Source organism: Pituophis catenifer, unplaced genomic scaffold (genome assembly GCF_029215685.1).
Source record: "Pituophis catenifer annectens isolate HBS135680 unplaced genomic scaffold, rPitCat1.0.hap2 SCAF_1, whole genome shotgun sequence".
Lineage (NCBI taxonomy): Eukaryota > Metazoa > Chordata > Lepidosauria > Squamata > Colubridae > Pituophis > Pituophis catenifer.
Genome location: NW_027256881.1, coordinates 276,854,055 through 276,871,987, shown reverse-complemented (window position 1 = coordinate 276,871,987; position 17,933 = coordinate 276,854,055). Strand labels below are relative to the sequence as shown.

The window sequence follows — 17,933 nt, the reverse complement described above, 5'->3', positions numbered from 1 at the left end:
GAGGGCAAATATTCAATACTTTGAGAAGGACATTTGTGGAGAAGCCCTTCATCAGTACAGTCATTTGTGGACATCACTTATCAGGGACACTGGGAGAAGGACCTTGGATGACTATTTCAGATCATCATAGATACATCTGGGAACAGGTGATTCATCAACAGAAGATCAAGTACCAAGATCTCAAGTTAGGAATAGTTTTAAAGGTTAAAAGGCAGCAGTTTAAAATGAATTCAGAAAAAAGTTAGGTGACAGAGTATGGCCTGATCTTCCTTCTAAATAAAATTCTACATTGAAGCTTTTGCCCAATTTTCAAATATTTAATGGATTGCCATCATTCAAAGAGATAGTTAACAGGGCATTAAAATGAAAGCTAAGAAGTAGCATAACTAGGTTACAAAGCTAATATTGTTAAGGCCACCTTACTTTTCAGTGACAAAGTGACAAAGATTGAGCGGAGTCTAATTTTTTAGAAAGAATGCAGCTGCAGCAGAATAGAGGAAGAGAGATGAATCATCGGTTAACAGTATTTACTTCTTGTGTAGACAATTTCAGCTTTGGTATATTGATTCAGACACTTTTAACACTTCCATTTCTCAAAGGTTTCAGATTTTGCAAGTTTACCACATTTCATGTGGTTTCAGATTCAAATCATCAGAATTGCATACAAGTTAACAATTTTCTCAGATATGAGGCTATTTTTGTTTGCATCTTTTGGGAGGGTTCCTACAACAAGTTTTCCATTTTTGATAACCAGTATTACATTTTATTAGGAGTAGGACTAAAAGCTTGTGGGATTCTAATACATATGGGTCAGAAATGTAAGCAACTGTCTGGATGTGATTGGGATAACCAAACAGCTGTGTTGCCTCATTCCATGTTGGAAAATTGAGTCCAAACTTAGAACAGGCTATTAAATTTCTTGGCAAGAGAATTACATTGTTGGTTTTTTTAAATCCGTTTTTGTTTCTTAACATACTGATAAAATTTGTGCCTTATAAATGAAACTTTTAATTTATCCAGAGACAATTATCAATTATTGTATATCGTAAAGAACTGAAATGTGTTTTAATTTTCATATAGCTCCTGCAACCATAAATAGTTTATCAACAGAACCAGCCAGATTATGGAAAAGGGCTTCTGATTCTTGTACTAATGACATTTTTGCATGGCATCCATTTCCCATGGAGCTGTTTCGGAAAATGCTATACCAAATTATAGTAATGAGCCAGATGTCAATGTATACAGATAGCCGGACTGTGTAGATTGTTTAAAATGCTAACACTGTCTGACAATTGTTATTCTAGTTTGTTTCAGGAATTTATGCCACTCACATACCAAGTTGGCACCTTCACAGCTATGCTATAAGGAAGTAATTACAAACAGTATACATAGCCGCCATGTGGCGTTATTACTGTAAATGCTACGCTTATCATTCACCATTAGGCTCAGACGTCCATTTCTCCTCATTCCCAAAATTGTTCTTTCTTTCTCTGGATCAAGGCTGTTTCTCCACTCATTTCCTTCAGCTTTTTTGATTAGGCAAAGAGTAGCAATGGCTCCCCAGGCATGTAATTCTCACCCCAATGTCTCCAACCAAGGACGATGCTATTAAAGACATCATAATTAACTACAAACAATGAACTATCCAAGTGGAACTTGCTGAAAGTCCTATTGAATTCTGCACACACACACACACACACAAATCTTCTGCCCTAGATATTAGAACATAATTCAAATTCCATATATTCCACATGGGATCTAATCTTGACATGGACTGAATATGAACTTGGTAGATTTAGCAATCGTCTTTCTGTTGTGCAGATATGAACAACTGTGTGTGTGGGTTTTTTAAATTCTGTGTTACCAGGTGAACTGCTTTTAACTCCGTCGGATCACTACTGGGAATATCATCCCCATCATCTGCACACTGAATTTGAGGGCTTTGGAGACAATCATTTTGCAGAGCTCCAAAGCGTACAGCCACCACAACTCCAGCAGCTCTACCGGCACATGGAGATAGAACAAATGCACGTTCTTGACTCTGGGATCCCTGTCACACATCTTGGACTCAACCACAACCATCAGGTACAAATCTGAGCCCAGATAAACCAAATGTAGATATTTTTCTAGGCGGATTTTATAATGTTTTGTTTAATAATACTAGGACAAATTAATACACCACAAAGACCATTTTAAGAGAACAAAAGGCATTGTACCGTATTTTTCGGAGTATAAGACGCACCGGAGTATAAGACACGGCTTAGTTTTTGGGGAGGAAAATAGGGGGGGAAAATCTGCCTACTAGGTATTCATTCATCTGCCTAGCGTACTTAGTCTGGTCAGTTTCAGCACATTAGTTTGCTGGTTTTTTATCCCCTGCTTGGGGATAAAAAACAGCTTCTAAGGCACAGTTAAAAAGAATAAAAAGACATTTTTATTCCAACAAGCCGGGCTGGCCTAAACTCTTTTAAATTGTTTTAATTTTTAAACTGTTTAATTATGGGTTTTAATACAGGGGTGCTTTTAATTGTGGGCCAAATTAATTTAATCGGATTTTAATACTGGTTTTAAATTTTGTATTTCTTGTGTTTTATCTGTTGGCTGTTCATTGCCCTGAGTCCTTCGGGAGAAGGGCGGTATATAAATATAAACAATAAATAAATAAATAAATAAATAAATAAATAAATAAATAAATAAACAGTTGAGAGGAAGCAGCAATGAGAAAAGCAGGCAAAGCACAGGGAGATCACTTCCCTCGGCTAGCACCTAGTTAGGGCTGAAATAAAGCTTCTAAAGAACAGCTGAGAGTTGGAGCAAAGCATGGAGATCGCTTCACTCGCTAGCGCCTCGTTAAAGCACAGTGGAGAGTCGAGGGAGAGGCAAAGCTGAGAAGATCATGTTACTCGCTAGCGCCTTGTTAGTGCCTCGTTAGGGCTGAAAAAAGCTTCAAAAAAGCTACATTCAGAGTATAAGACACACCCAAATTTTCAACCTCTTTTAGGGAGGAAAAAGGTGTGTCTTATACTCCGGAAAATATGGTATTTAGGATTATATCACTTTTGTTTAATATTTTAAAAAACAGATACACCTTTTATAGGCTGTTAACAGAAGGGCTAAATTATCCACGCAATTAAATGCATCATTTGAAGTTATATTATTATCAGTTTTGGGGAGGGGGGGTTGTTATTTTTTTTTAAACCAGAAATAGCAGGTGGCATCAACAGAGTGAGACCCAGGGAACAGTTTATTTTTAATGTGCTATTCCCTGCCAGGGTTGCAATAAAAATACTCTCCTGATCAGCTATCAGCCCAAGGAGAGACATTCTCAGTAACCATGAATGAAAGAGCTGCTTATTCTTTGTCTTCTTCTCTTCTTTGCAATGTAAAGGAGTTGGAATTGGGCAGCCAATACATTTAAAATATTATCATCCCCGTCATCATACATCCACCCAAACATTTTTCCATATAGGAGGGAACAGAAAGCGCCCATATTTTTTTTCTTCATTCTTGTTCTTCTGTCACCTGCATAGGGAACATGATTGTTGGTCTAAATGTTGACTCTTAGTGGCCAGTGTTGGGTGTAACCAAGCAGCTATAGGCACTCACTGTAGTTAATATATTTCTTGTTCCCTTTATAAAATGCTCACTCTCTGTCAAATAGCATTAAAACCATACATTCAACACTTGGAATAGTAGAATAGAGGCAACACATCAATTCCTAGAATAATGTGAATAATTTGAATAGCAATGTTTGTTCAAATGTGCTCTGAGAATAGGCAGAAGCAATTTTTCTGGTTTAACATTAGGAAAAATATCCTGCCAGTAAAGATGGTTTCTTAGCAGAATCCCAAACTAGGCATACCATATCTGGGCTGCCAACCTCTGGATGATCTCTATATGGCACCAAAAAGTCATAAGATATTTTAAACTGGATTTCTCCTGAAGGTGAATTGCCTCCCAAAAGTACCTTTTTCTCTCCACCCCAAGTAGACTGAGGACATGGTGTTCCACACTTAAAACCACACTTTAAAAAAAGATTAGTAAGAATGGAATGGAGATTTTAGATATATATTCCATCATCCTTTTAAATCGAGCTTCACCATGTCAGCTCTTTCCTTCTCATTCTTCCCCAAAGTATAACAGTTTAATACTAAGGACAGTTAATTCTCCATGCAAAACTCACAGACATCTCATTAGCATAAATGGAAATGTTTCACTTCCCCCCCCCCAAATTTTTCAGAATGTCACCACTGGAAGAGCTTCCAAACTGTCACTGAATTTCCACTGTAGTAAAAATGTGCCTCAGTCACTCCTCTCTGGATGTTTTATAAGCCTTAAATAAAGGTCTTGCTTTCCCTGAGTCTTCTTTAGCTGTTTCACATGATGGACCTTTGCTCTGAATTTAGTTTTAAATTAAATGTTGGTGGGCAATCTAATGCCTCCATTTAAGCTGCAGTTTAACTATAAAGAGCTCAAGGTGACTCTGTGGTTAAGGTCAGTAGTTTTACCCTTGAAGAGCTGGCAGGAAATGTACACACAATATTACCCAATCCCAGCCCGTTCCACTGTAGTCATCTCCAGTTAATCTGCCGAGTCATTAACCACCCATCACAGTATCCCTGAAGCAACTTAATTGCACATTCCTTAGTGAGATATTTTGGAACAACTTCTACACCAACAAAAAAAACCTCAGAAGTCCACGATTTGACTGCTAGAATAAGTTACAAACTAAGAGCCATTTTGTGTCTTCTCAACGTGCCCCTTCTTGCTTCAGGTCTAATAAGTTTTGTCACTTATTTCCTGTACCTAGGAGGAAGCAGAGAGCTTTGGTTCTGTAACCTAATGACAAACAAAAACAGAGTTAGCCAGTATTTTTCCTTCAATGCTAGCCTGTCCTTTTCCATCTTTCTGTGTGATGGCCTGATAAGGCAGACACAAATTTGCAGCTGCTTTAGGAGATGTTTGAAAGAAAGGTTACTTTATCCATCTTCATTCTTGGCACACCTTCCCCTTGTATGACTTATCTGATGAGCTCATATCTCTGAACAGGTTGCCTTTGTGCCTCGGATGTGTGTGTATCCCTCTCATCAGCGCAGCTCTGATGAAGAAGATCTAGAGAGGCAGAGTCCACCCTTGGAAGTATCAGATGGCGAGACTGAGGTTGGGGAACCCACTCCTGGGGTTATGAATGGAGAATCAGGTTAGCAACTATACCATGGAAGCTGAATTCTATATTTTATCCTAACTTTTTCTTCTTTCCTGTTCTATCATTGCTTCTCTGACATCACTTACCCTTATAACTCTACTATCTCGAAACTGAAATGTTGTTTTCTTTTGATAACTCTTTCCCTATCTTTATTAAGTTTTCTCTCTTCTTGTTGTTGTTTTTTCCGCATCTTGTGCTAAGCACATTGAGCTATAGACATACTCCACAGTTCTCGAGTCACAGCTACAGTCTCCACATCCTTCCATTTAAGACTGATCCTTTTCAGGTCTTCCTGAAATATTTGGTGCCAGGTTTTCTTTGGCCTTTCTCTTTTTCTCCAACCAACTAGTGGAATCTAATTGATTGCTGTCTTTAATCACCTGGTAGTGGCTCTGATGTCAGGCCTGGAAGCCATCTTTTGTATTGGGCCTTCAGGTCTGCCCTATTTTCTACTGTGGGAAATTGGGAGGGGGGATTGTATGGAGCATGGGTGATAAATAAATAAATAAATAATAATAACATTCTTTTCTCAGAGAGTCAAGAACATCTTGCCCTGCACCTGGAGGGCTGGAACTGGGAGGCCCCTCCAGTTGGGATGGTGCTGTGATTGGACCATGTGATGGATTTGTGGGTGCTGGGCAGGGACTTGGACTTTCTGTTGGGTGGGGAAAACCTGGAAGCTTTCAGGTTCGGGTTTTCCCAGATGTGCCAATATGACATCTCTAATAAAATGGAACTTTGAGGAACTTCTAGCCTTGGAGTCTTTTTTCGTTGGGGGTGTTACTTGGAACCCTGACATCTGATTGTTTTCCCTTCAAACCACTTTTCAAATATTTTAAAAAGAAAATGTTTCATTTAATTCCTTAATCTAGGTTTCAAGTGAAAACTATAGATTCATCGTCACATTTTGCTTACTGGCAGTTTGAAGACACCTTGATAACCACTTTTAAGGGGCATATGCTGATGGTATTGCCTTCATCTCATCTCCCAGCTTGCTGTGAATGCATTCTGAAGTTGTCTTTGGTTGATCTACTGTTAGTAGTGTTTTCCCTCTTCTCCTGAACCTTGCCATGTGAATAATCTCTCACATCTTAGTGTCAAGGATCTGCTCAGGGGTGCTGTTCAGCAGGTTCTGACAGGTTCTGGAGAACCGGTAGCGGAAATTTTGAGTAGTTCAGAGAACCGGCAAATACCACCTCTGGCTGGCCCGAGAGTGGGGTGCGAATGGAGATTTTGCAATATCCTTCCCCCAGGAGTGGGGAGAGAATGGGGGTTTTGCAGTATCCTTCCCCTGGAGTGGGGTGGGAATGGAGATTTTGCAGTATCCTTCCCCTGCCACGCCACCAAGCCACACCCACCAAGCCACATCATGCCCACCAAGCCATGCCCACAGAACCGGTAGTAAAAAAAAATTGAATTCCACCATTGGATCTGCTCCACTTCTATTGGCTATTTAAATCATTATGAGCATGTCCCCTCCCTGTCCAGTATCTGGGCACTGATATTTGTGACCATGTTGGCTTGGACTGTGAGAGAAATCCAATACTAAGTTTTGCAGCCTGCAGCCTATGGATAAACCTGCAAGTTCCCACCCTGTTTTTCATGGTCCTTGGAGAACCCAACATCTCACTCAGGTGATACCCCTCCACAACCCTAACAAAATACAGCAGCAAAACTCAGAATCTAGTTGTGAGATTTTCCAGAGAATTGATAAAATAGCAAATAGAAAATAGATGCTCCTAGTTTTAATAAAGTCAGAGCTAACACCTGATCCTGCCATCTCTGTGAACATCACTGCATTGTTGCCATATGTGTGATGGGCCTCAAAAGATGAAAAGATGGGAATGACGCAATCTCAGCCAGAAAAGGGTTATCCATATGCCATAAACTGTAGTTTATTAAATATATACAGTAACTATATTTACATATAATGCTAAGACAACGTCAAACTTCATTATGATTATGTGCAATGATTTTAAATCCAGACAGTTATACTGTATATTCTGTGGAGTCCTTAGTGTTCTCTGAGCTTGGTTGTTTTCTTGCAGACGTTTTGCAAATCAGATAACATCATCAATACTAGTAGGGAGTGAGGTTTGCTGTCATTTATATACTAGTGGCTTGCCCTGTCAGTGTTGGAGGGAGTAGTCTTGATGATTCTTTGATTGCCTGTTGTTTACTGTTCCTTGAATTAGGTATGGTTTGCTTCTTGATTGTTGGTTTAATATTAATCCTGATGTTAATCTCTGCTCATCTGGATGTTGATTGCTGGGAGGAACTCTTTTGGTTTTTTTTTTTTTGTTTCTTTTGACTTTTCGATTGTCTCTTTTGAATGATATGTACATGTTGTTTATGTCTCTGTGCCTGTTGATGGCTGATTTATTTGAATGCCAGGCTTCCAGGAATTCTCTAGCATTCTGGGGTGGTTTGAATTCCTACATTAGTTTTCAAGTGTATGGCAAAAATAGTACTTGGTTACAATGCAATCATTACAAACCACTGTCAGTTGTATATAAAGAAGCTTCTGATATTCCTATTGCCCCTCATGCAGTGCTTTTTCTATTTCTTCATATAGGTAGTAAGAAGAAAATCCGATTGTACCAATTTCTTCTCGATCTGCTTCGGAGCGGAGATATGAAGGATAGCATCTGGTGGGTGGATAAGGAAAAAGGCACATTCCAGTTCTCCTCTAAGCACAAAGAAGCACTGGCTCATCGCTGGGGCATTCAGAAAGGCAACCGCAAGAAAATGACCTACCAAAAAATGGCACGGGCATTGCGAAATTACGGGAAGACTGGAGAGGTCAAGAAAGTGAAGAAGAAGCTCACATACCAGTTTAGTGATGAAGTGATGGGAAAGAGCAGCAATGATAGAAAAAACTTTCCTTGCTGAACGAGAGTCCAGGATTCCCCAAAAGCCAAATTGTAGAGACAAATATGGGTTGGACTTAACAACACAGTTGCTGTAACATCTCCGGGCCCTCATTGTTACCTTATTGAGGTTTTCATCAACCATCTTCTCTGGTACGAATTCTCTTTTCAGGTTTGACGTTCCTTACAGGTTATTTTTGCATCTATACAACAAGCTGGACACAGTAGGGACTGTTTTTAAAGAGAAAGAAATGTATAGGTATGTTCTTTTCAGAAAATATTTGATTGTGCTGTAATTAAAATACATAGCCAATGAAGTGTTTTTATTTCTCAGGCAGTATTAGCTGATCTTCAAAGACTGCCTTAGCCTACAGCTTTTAAATTAGCATTAATAAAGATTCTGCTATATTTCTCCATGGCTAGAGAGAAATCTGCAGACCTTGGAAACATATGTTATTGTGCAAGTATTAATAACATTAAATATTTAATAAAATCAGATATAATGAAATCATATTTTCTGCATTAATCCAGAATATAAATCTTATCTGTTTTTGAGCCATATTATAAATAGATCTCTCCAAGACCTAATGGAGATGTTGGAGAAAGAACCCAGGGTGGAGAGTCTTCTTGATCCAAATCATGTGATTACTATTGAGCTATGGGCCTTGCCTTTCTTGTGGTATACATACTTCAGTTTCCTTGAGCACAGAAGCAATAAGCTGTACAACAGCATGAACTGTTACTGCTTCCCCAACAGTGACATTGAAATAGTTCTTCCTTCTTCCTTCTGATCTTCAAAGCTGCTGCTTCATATGGATTGTAAAGATTGTACATCATTCTGTAAAACAAAAAAGTTAGAGACCTCTTTTCAGTTAAGAGAACCATATAGGAAGTATAGAAATATACCGATGGTAACTAATGTAAACCGATAAAAGATCTTGGTCACGGGTCTCCATTGCAAACCCCAATGACATCATGAGGTTGTGATGCAAATAATATGAATTATGTACTTACATTATTACATGCAATGTCACAGGCACACAATGTACACCCTGTGGTCTCAGTACAACTTTTCTCAATTCAGAGGATTACATTTATATCTGTCCTGCCTTGAAATTACTGAGCTTGGTCATATTAATCATAGGGAGCCACAGTTATAAGCATGGTTTTCCTCAACCAGCACCATGTTCTTGCAGGTAAGAAATTGTTACAGAAGCCATAATCCTGTTCCCAAAGCACTGAGGTCATGACATTAACCCATCCTAGGATCTTGTCTCCTCTCTCATACTTGATGGGTTCAAGGTGGAGAAAATTGACCTCCTCCTATCACAAAACTTCAGAGACACAGAGGTGGAATTTCCCATTCATTTCAAGAACCAAGAAAGGTTGTTTCTCTCTCCCTTTAAAGTGATTACGAGGAGAGGATTTGCTTTGAGAAATCTTTTTTTTTCCAAATCTTCCTTGGCAGTTATTGATTCTTTATGAAGAAACATTTTTCTATAGTAAATAATTAAGAGTCCCTGTGCTATTTAGTTCCTGTGCAGCTTTCTGAAATATTCATTAACATTTAATTTCACTGTATAACTACAATGAAATTTTGGAACAGGTCTTCTATTATATGTGATGCCTGTAGCACCATTACTAAATATGTTATAATTTATATTGCATTATATTATTTCATGATAAGCATGAAAAACAGGCTAATGGTATGAGACAAAGAACTGCAATTTGGAAAAGAGCTGGAAGCAAAATGAGGAATTTTTTGCTCACACGTTTTCAAATGTATAATTTAATTCTCATTTCAGTTCCAAAGTGGTTTTCTCTTTCGTGTTTTCCAAAATATTTGTTTCTAAAAAACATTGAACTGTGACTGGTTGAGAATTTCCACCTGTTTGACCACTTTCAGCCCTCAGCTGTGAAGAGAATTTCATGGTTTATTCAGCTGCACTTTTCAATCATTCCATTTAAACTCTGTAATACTGACCCACCCATTCTTTATTGTTGCATACACATTCCATTCTGGCTATAATCAAAAACTCTCCATTTTAATTTAAGGGAAGCAGCAGAAAGTTAATATTGACCAAAATATTGTACAAAAAATGTCATTTAGAACTAGGCCCTTTCCTCATGTGAGAGCTGTGCCAATCGAAGATCGGCCCTTCCCTCCTGTGCCCCCATGACATTGGGGGCTTATGAAATTTTAGCTTTTGGCTTGTTTTGTATGGCAGGAAAAATGTTTCAAAGAGAATTTTGGCTAAAGAAGGGCAAGATGAGGTCACTGGCTGAGTCCCACCCAGCAATAAATAAATGGGGGACATTTAGGGCTTATATGAAGCCAGCACCAAGCAGATGAGATATTGTTTTTCTTTGTGTCATGCTAGCTTAAACATTTCATCAAAAGAACAGGAAATGACCATGTTTCATTCTTTCTGAAAAAGAGGCCTACATACGATCGTGGATTACATGTTGCATGTGAGTCAACAATTTGAGAAATTTCCAAAAAAGGCAGGGTTGGAGGGACAATGCACCCAGGCTACAGGGACTATGACAATTTTGTGACAGACTAGGTTGAACCTTGAGCCTCCTGGTGTGGTCCTTTTGCATTTTTTTCCCCAACAAACCAACAAAAACAAAATACAAACTGAAGTTATTGGTCAATACCATTACAAACCATTTCAGTTACTAAGGGGCTGTAATCAGTCCTTCCCCCAACTGATGGCTTATTTACAGGGACTTGGAAAATCTTGTGCTCCAAAAGGGAGGAAAGGAAGCTTAGATAGCATCCAGTTTTAACCACCTTGGTTTAGGAGTGTGCTCAGGGCAAATCTGTTGACACTTTTCTAAAGAAAGCAAGGCCAAAAAAAAGACCCCATAAAACTATTGCTTCACTTCAGCTGAGGGGGCCATCTGTTCTACCCAGAGAGGATTCATTCATCCCCCCCCCCTCTCTCTCTCACACACACACACACACACACACAGTGTGCAAGTGGAACAGACACACAATTACAAAAGTAACACTGTATGGTACTTCCCATTACCTCAGAGATAGTTTTCATTGGAAAGGAGGAGTAGAAATTTTACAAATAAATAGTAATGATAAATTGCCTGGTCTCTATGAGTACCAGTGTAGTTGCCAGGACTTAATACCAGAGGTCACCATAAACATATACTCAAGGCTACCCACTTGACTAGTTTGACTCCTTCTGCTTAATGCTACCAGCTTCCCTATTACTTGCTAAATACATACATACATACATACATACATACATACATACATACATACATAAATACTGCAAAGCGAAATGCCAACCTTTAGCCTCATTTTTATTTCCAAGAATGCCTCTTAGTCACATAGCTATTCTGAAAACTGGGCAGCTGTAGTCTAGTGCTTTCTTTAGAAGTCTGCCCAGCAGAAAGAAAGAACGAAGATGAGCTGAAGGGGTATCAATCATCCTGGAGGGCAGAAGATGGTTAGGAGCAAACTTAAGTAACAGACATGAGGTAAACGGATGATTCACTTTGCCCTGTGCTCACTACACCAGCTATGGTTTGAAATGGGGGAGTCTCCCACTGCAGACATTTTGTGACAGTGGCCATGCTACGTTCTCTAATTTTCCATTTTTCTTTGAACAAAAAATATTGCTTATCATGGTAATTAATCCTTGTAATCATAGAACCCTGGATTTGTGAATTAGATTGTGACCATCCTTTTCAGAGCTATTTTAGCCTCCTTTCCTGAGTTCTCAGCTGTCCTTAAAGAATAAAAAAAACTTTCTAGGTTGTTTGTACAAATATATGGATAAGCATGCTTACTACTTAATAAGTAAATTTGCTCCTAGTCCTCAAAAATGAGCACCAAGAACAGATTAAGTTGCTATAAAAACACAAGACTAAGAATGGTCAACTGCTACTATGTACAAACCAAGCAGCTATCAAATGGAGGAAAAGGTTGTAATAAAAAAGAAATTGGTCCCCTTGACATTTCTACATAGGACTTGGATCACGGAGATATGTATAGAATAGTTTTGACTTCAGAAATCTGATTTCCTAAGATATAACTGGGATAAAACACACAAAACTGTTTTGAAAACTTTAGCTCTTAAAGAAATACATTCAAAAAGCAACTTAATCATTGAAGGAAGTTGTGGCATTCAAGTTGTTTCCAGTTTTGTTTTGCCAATAATTTAAAAACATATTCAATCATAATAGCAATTCATGCAACTGCAAGGTAATCTCCAAGTAACAACTGAGTTATATAATTTCGAGGATCCAAATTGAGTATTAAGAAAAACACTATATTCTTAGATCAAATGCATTGGCTGAGGATGAGGATTTCAGAATAATTTCATATGACATTCAACACTTCATCCTGGACTTTGATGCTGCATTGACCCTACATCCTTGGGATCACATGCCATTGTCCTCCTTGGGCAACCAAGTCAATTTCCTTTTATCTTAACTGCAATATAGCCAAAATTGCCATCCCTCAAAGTCTTGTAATACTTCAGAGCAGGGGTGAAATCCAGCAGGTTCTGACAGGTTCTGGAGAACCGGTAGCAGAAATTTTGAGTCATTCACAGAACCGGAAAATGCAACCTCTGGCTGGATCCAGAGTGGGATGGGAATGGAGATTTTGCAATATCCTTCCCTCAGGAGTGGGGAGGGAATGGAGATTTTGCAGTATCCTTCCCCTGCCACGCTGACCAAGCCACGCACACCAAGCCACACCCATAGAACCCGTACTAAGAAAAATTTGGATTTCACCACTGCTTCAGAGTAGTCCATTTTCTCCTTCCCAGGAACTCTTACTCAGCCCGCCTCTCACCTGAACTTTAGAGCTCTGCAGTAGATTTTACAGGCAATCTGATTCCAAATCTTAATCTTGTTTATTTATAGTCCCTGTTTTAAAAAAATAAAATACCTTTGTATCCCGATTTTTCTTGTTTATATAAACAGCATTTATTTCTCTCTCTCTCTCTCTCTCTCTCTCTCTCTCTCTCTCTCTCTCTCTCTCTCTCTCTCTCTCTCTGTAAAGCAGAAGTAAATAGGTTTTTGTTATTCCCAGAGCTGTCAAAGCTCAAAAAGTGGGACGCTAACTGGTCAGCTGAAAGGAGCACTGGTTGACTCATGGTGTTCCTTGGCTGTTTTCTACATTCTTATGATACTAGGGATGAAGGCACTTGAAGTTGATAGCTTGAAGTTGATACCTCTTTAGAACATGAAATGAAAGTACAAAAATATTCATGAACTTACATTGGGATGAACTGTGAAGAGTTTTTCCATGATATGAAAAAGATGGTGCAGAAACTCTTCAAACTGATGCTAAATTCTTGCCATTGTGAAACAGCTTATTTTCTTTTACTTATTTCATCCTGTCCTCTGACATTAGGAGGAAATACTGCCAGCTGGTCATCATACAAGCTTTTAATTCACTTTCCTCCAGAAGTAATCAAAAATCCTACATCATCATCTCACCTTGATAGTTTTAAAAAAAAATTTCTTGAAACTCACTGTTTAACTGATAAGCCCAACATTTCCTTTATTGGTAGGACTGAATGAATTCTGAGGTTCAACATATCTCTGAAAGTTCATAAATGGCATTTCAGGATGAATAAAATGGATTATTACTGCAATGCTGCCACCTGGTAGTCAACAGCACAGTAGCATTAGAAAAAGAAGGAAAATGCTCTTCAGTTCACATGCCTTCTGAATGTAAGATCAGATCTAATATTTATCTAATACAAGTCTGACACATCAGTGCACTAAAAATGGCCAGTTCATTCCACTCCGGTTTTCAAACTTGTTATTTACCCCTGCTGTGTTTTGATTTGAGATCTGTGGAGATAAGCGCTAGAACTTTACTTCCCTATATCGATCAAAGTTGAAGGGTAGTTTTGTTGTATGACTGGGTAGCTCATCAAGGAATACTTTTGCAGAGTAGATTTGCTGCACTGACACTGTTCCAAATGTAACACAATTCAACCCAAATTAAGCAACACTCTTCCACTCCATTTCAGTGAATAGGACTTAAGAATGCATAACTTCAGCTGCATCTGTTCATAGTGTTAGAATTTACATTGATATGTTGAGGATTCATGTACATAATCAAAGACACAAATTATATGCCATGAAGAGGAATACCCAAGGACATCATTTTGGGCACTGGGGTGTATGTAAGTCCTACATTGGGTGAACAGTGGGGCCTGTCTTGGATGGTTCACACTCTCTGACACATGGAACTCAGCTATATTTAAACTGGCAGAGGAATTTTGTCAAGTGCCTCTGTACTGTTGATAAGGTGGTGGTGATGACAACAGAAGGGGAACAAGAGGGAGGAGCAGGAGGGGGCTTCTGAGTAGTATTTCTTGGAGGGGGGTCTTGGAAGTCCTTCACTCTCCTTGCAGTGCCACTCAGTGAAAGGGTCCTTTCAATTCACAAGCCAACGAGAAGATGCCAGAACCTACAAAGAAACCAGGTAAGGATAACTGGAGATGAAACAAAAGAGGGTTCCTTGAGTAGACATAGAGATGGAGCAGGTCTCTTCATTATATAGTGAAACAAGTTGCCTTAACAATAAGGTTACATGAGAGAAAAATTAACCAGTATTCCCTTTTGAAGTAGGCAAACAGGAATATAATTAAAGGATAATTAAAAGAAAGTGGATTTGTTAATTTAAAATAGAGGGAGACTATACATTCTTTATTTCTTTGTTGCCCTTCAAATTGCAGCTTGTGATTTTCCTCTGAATTTTTTCTGGAAGATGTGACTCCCATTGTTATTTTTTTTTTTTGTCCTGATCTTCCATGCAAATATAAGTTTCTACGGAGTTGAGAAAATGAGGTACTTTATTTAAGATGTAGTTTTTGCTCAATAAGATTAAACCTTGTATTGACAGAAATCCATAAATAATGCTTTCCTTTCTCCTTTTGAAATATGAGATATGAGCGCTCTCATCCAGAAAAGCTATTTTGATACCTTTTCTGAAAGACTATTTAAATTAAAATGAAAAAAGCCAAGCCACATTATTCCCTTGTTAAATGTCTGCACTTTCAAAAACACACATGCTTCATTCCTGAAATTTAAACCTTCTTTAATGGTCTCATTTAAGATCATATAATATTGAATACTACATTCCGAGACAAACTATTGGGGAATCATTGTTGTGATTGAATGTTAGGTGCCATACATTGCAGTGTATTTGCAAGGATATAAAATTAGTGCTAGACTCTTTTCTCTTTTACAATATTCTATTATATTGAGGACTGATAATCTGGTATCTGGTAGCTGCCTGGTTTAAAAGATAGTTTTTACCTATGTTGTGGTATGTTTGTTTTCCCAATTCAGATATCTCTTCTAACACACAGCATTCATTTGTTATTGTATATATAGCTGTGCAATTTCTGTATGCAAGGCCACTTGATGCACATCCCATATCACTGCCTCCGATATTTTGCTTTTAAATTACCATTAAGCAATATAAGTACATGCATTGCTTAGGGCACCAAGGAAACAAAGGGGTTTCCCCCCTCCCCCCTGGCTAGCATGTCCTTAACTGTTCATTGCCATGCTCAGGTTTTCAGCACTTATTGAATCTTAATGTCTTGTCAGCAATGAAAGGGCTGAGGGGCACCTTTATCCTCCATTAGGGCATCATTTGGCCTTAATCCAGCCCTGATCCACATACGTGAATTATCACAATGTTCCACTTTGATCAATTAATATCGGGTAGATATTTTCCCTAAATAACTGCTGATAAGTAACATGAAAGATTTATGTGGGCCCCTTTGGTTAGGGCTAATTGGACCAGTGGTGGGTTGCTCCCGGTTCTGTCCGGTTCTTGCGAACCAGTAGTAAAAGCAGTGGGAGGCTCCACCCACCCGCCCGGATGTCATAATGGACGATCTGCGCATGCGCTCACATTGCGAACTGGTAGTAAAGGTAAGTAGAACCCACCCCTGAATTGGACACAATTGACCTGAAGAGGGAAAAGGCTTCTTTGGATATATTTCCTAGAAAATCTAACATGTGATTAGATTAGAACCTCAATGGTTAGGCTAAAAAATATGTGAGAGCTCAAAAATGAGGACGTTAGAAACGTAGCAACAACAACCCAGCAATGGCTTCTTAGGAAACAAAGAGACATTAAACTGGTGAGAATGCCATTGGTTATACTGTAATCAACAGTACCTGAGAAGAAATAAGAGAACTTCCACTACAAATATTTGCTTTGTCCCAATCAATTCTCGTGATCTCGGGTATCATGAAATCCATGTAGTCTTTTGCGTTCTCTAAGACACTTCCATTGTGGCGCCCTTCCTCTTTGGTTTTAGTGATAAACCCTAAAAGAACACACTGTAGTAATTGATGTCTAAGAAGAATGGAATTACAGGTTTATGTACATAGATGAATCTAGTTACTAAAAGTAGAATGTTATAGGAAGAAAACCCAAACTAGGTACATTTTGATATACGTTGGTAAAAGTATCTGTAGGGGAAGGCGGGAGGAGGGAGGACCAACAAGAACTGCATGGTGATATTGTGATGCAAGCCCTATCCTTTTTCTATGCATGTTGCAAAAGGGGTGAAGCATGTGGCATGATGCTGTTAATTGGAGAATAAAGGGAAAAATTAGATGTAAATAAAATTAATGTTAGGGGTATGGACTCTTGTTGAACTCCTCTGTATGATGGGAGGCCTGTGAAGAGGCTGAATGACTTTCATAAAATATAGCTTGTGTCTTAAGTTGTTATTGGGTCCTAATTAAGCCTTAGCAATGTTAACAGTGGAAACATCTGGAAGATCTTGTTTGGGCTGAGGAGAGAACTAAGATCAGCATTTGAATAGGAGATCTCTGGGGAATACCAAAGCTGTAGATTAGACTCAAAGGCCAAAAGAAGTCCCAGAAGACAATGGTAAACCACTTCCATGTCCAAGGACATCCACAGGCTCCTGCACCATTTCTCTGAAATTTCTCCACCACACACCTCAATTGCCCCAGGATTCAAGTTCAGGACTCAAGGACTCAAGGACTCAATTGCCCCAGGACTCAAGTTCAGAACATACCTGACTTTAGTAATGTTGACAGCCTTCTGGAATAGTTTTGGGTTGGTTTTTATTTTATTTTGTGTTTTAGGATACTTTTTAGGATATTGACTACTTTTTATTTTTATTGCTATGGAGCTGAACTTTTTTACATGTCAGACTGTCTTCATGTCAGAATAAAAAGATATATTAAGATAATAAATGTAGATGCCTGTTCCCAGCAATTCTAGGTGGCTAACTATATGGTTATAGCAATGGTGAAATCCAAAATTTTTTATTACCGGTTCTGTGGGCGTGGCTTGGTAGGCGTGGTATGGCTTGGTGGGCGTGGCTTGGTGGACATGGCAGGGGAAGGATACTGCAAAATCCCATTCCCTCCCCACTCCTGGGGGAAAGATATTGCAAAATCTCCATTCCTAGCCCACTCTGGGGCCAGCCAGAGCTGGTATTTGCCAGTTCTCCGAACAGCTCAAAATTTCCGCTACCGGTTCTCTACAACCTGTCAGAACCTGCTGGATTTCACCCCTGGGTTATAGATATGGATATTAGAAGTGACAATTTGATTATACTTCTAATTGTTCATTATTATTATCTCGAACAATTCCAGAATCAAAATGGAGAAGCAGGAAAGAAAGTACTGAACAATTATAATTATGTGGGAGCTGTGCACATACACAAAATATGAGCCTTAAGTTGTATTCAGCAAGAGCCTATGAACTTCTAGGAGAAAAATGTTTGCTAAATACAAGTCAGATTACTACAGGACTAGGAAAAGCAATGGAAAACATATTTTTACAAGATCACTTGCATTGTGGA

General features: G+C 38.7%; 2 protein-coding genes across 2 annotated transcripts in view; both read left to right on the top strand.

Moving 5' to 3' along the window:
• Positions 1-8,404, top strand: part of SPI1 (Spi-1 proto-oncogene) — a 31,343-nt gene extending 22,939 nt beyond the window's left edge. Inside the window, exons 3-5 of the mRNA XM_070931241.1 lie at positions 1,868-2,085; positions 5,050-5,200; positions 7,782-8,404. Coding sequence (XP_070787342.1) covers positions 1,868-2,085; positions 5,050-5,200; positions 7,782-8,098 — 686 coding nt within the window. The 3' untranslated portion in view covers positions 8,099-8,404. The remainder of the gene's footprint in view (positions 1-1,867; positions 2,086-5,049; positions 5,201-7,781) is intronic.
• A 6,055-nt stretch (positions 8,405-14,459) lies between these two features.
• MYBPC3 (myosin binding protein C3) overlaps positions 14,460-17,933 on the top strand; it is an 82,534-nt gene continuing 79,060 nt past the window's right edge. The window contains exon 1 of the mRNA XM_070936780.1: positions 14,460-14,551. Within this exon, the coding sequence (XP_070792881.1) occupies positions 14,527-14,551 (25 nt within the window). The 5' untranslated portion in view covers positions 14,460-14,526. The remainder of the gene's footprint in view (positions 14,552-17,933) is intronic.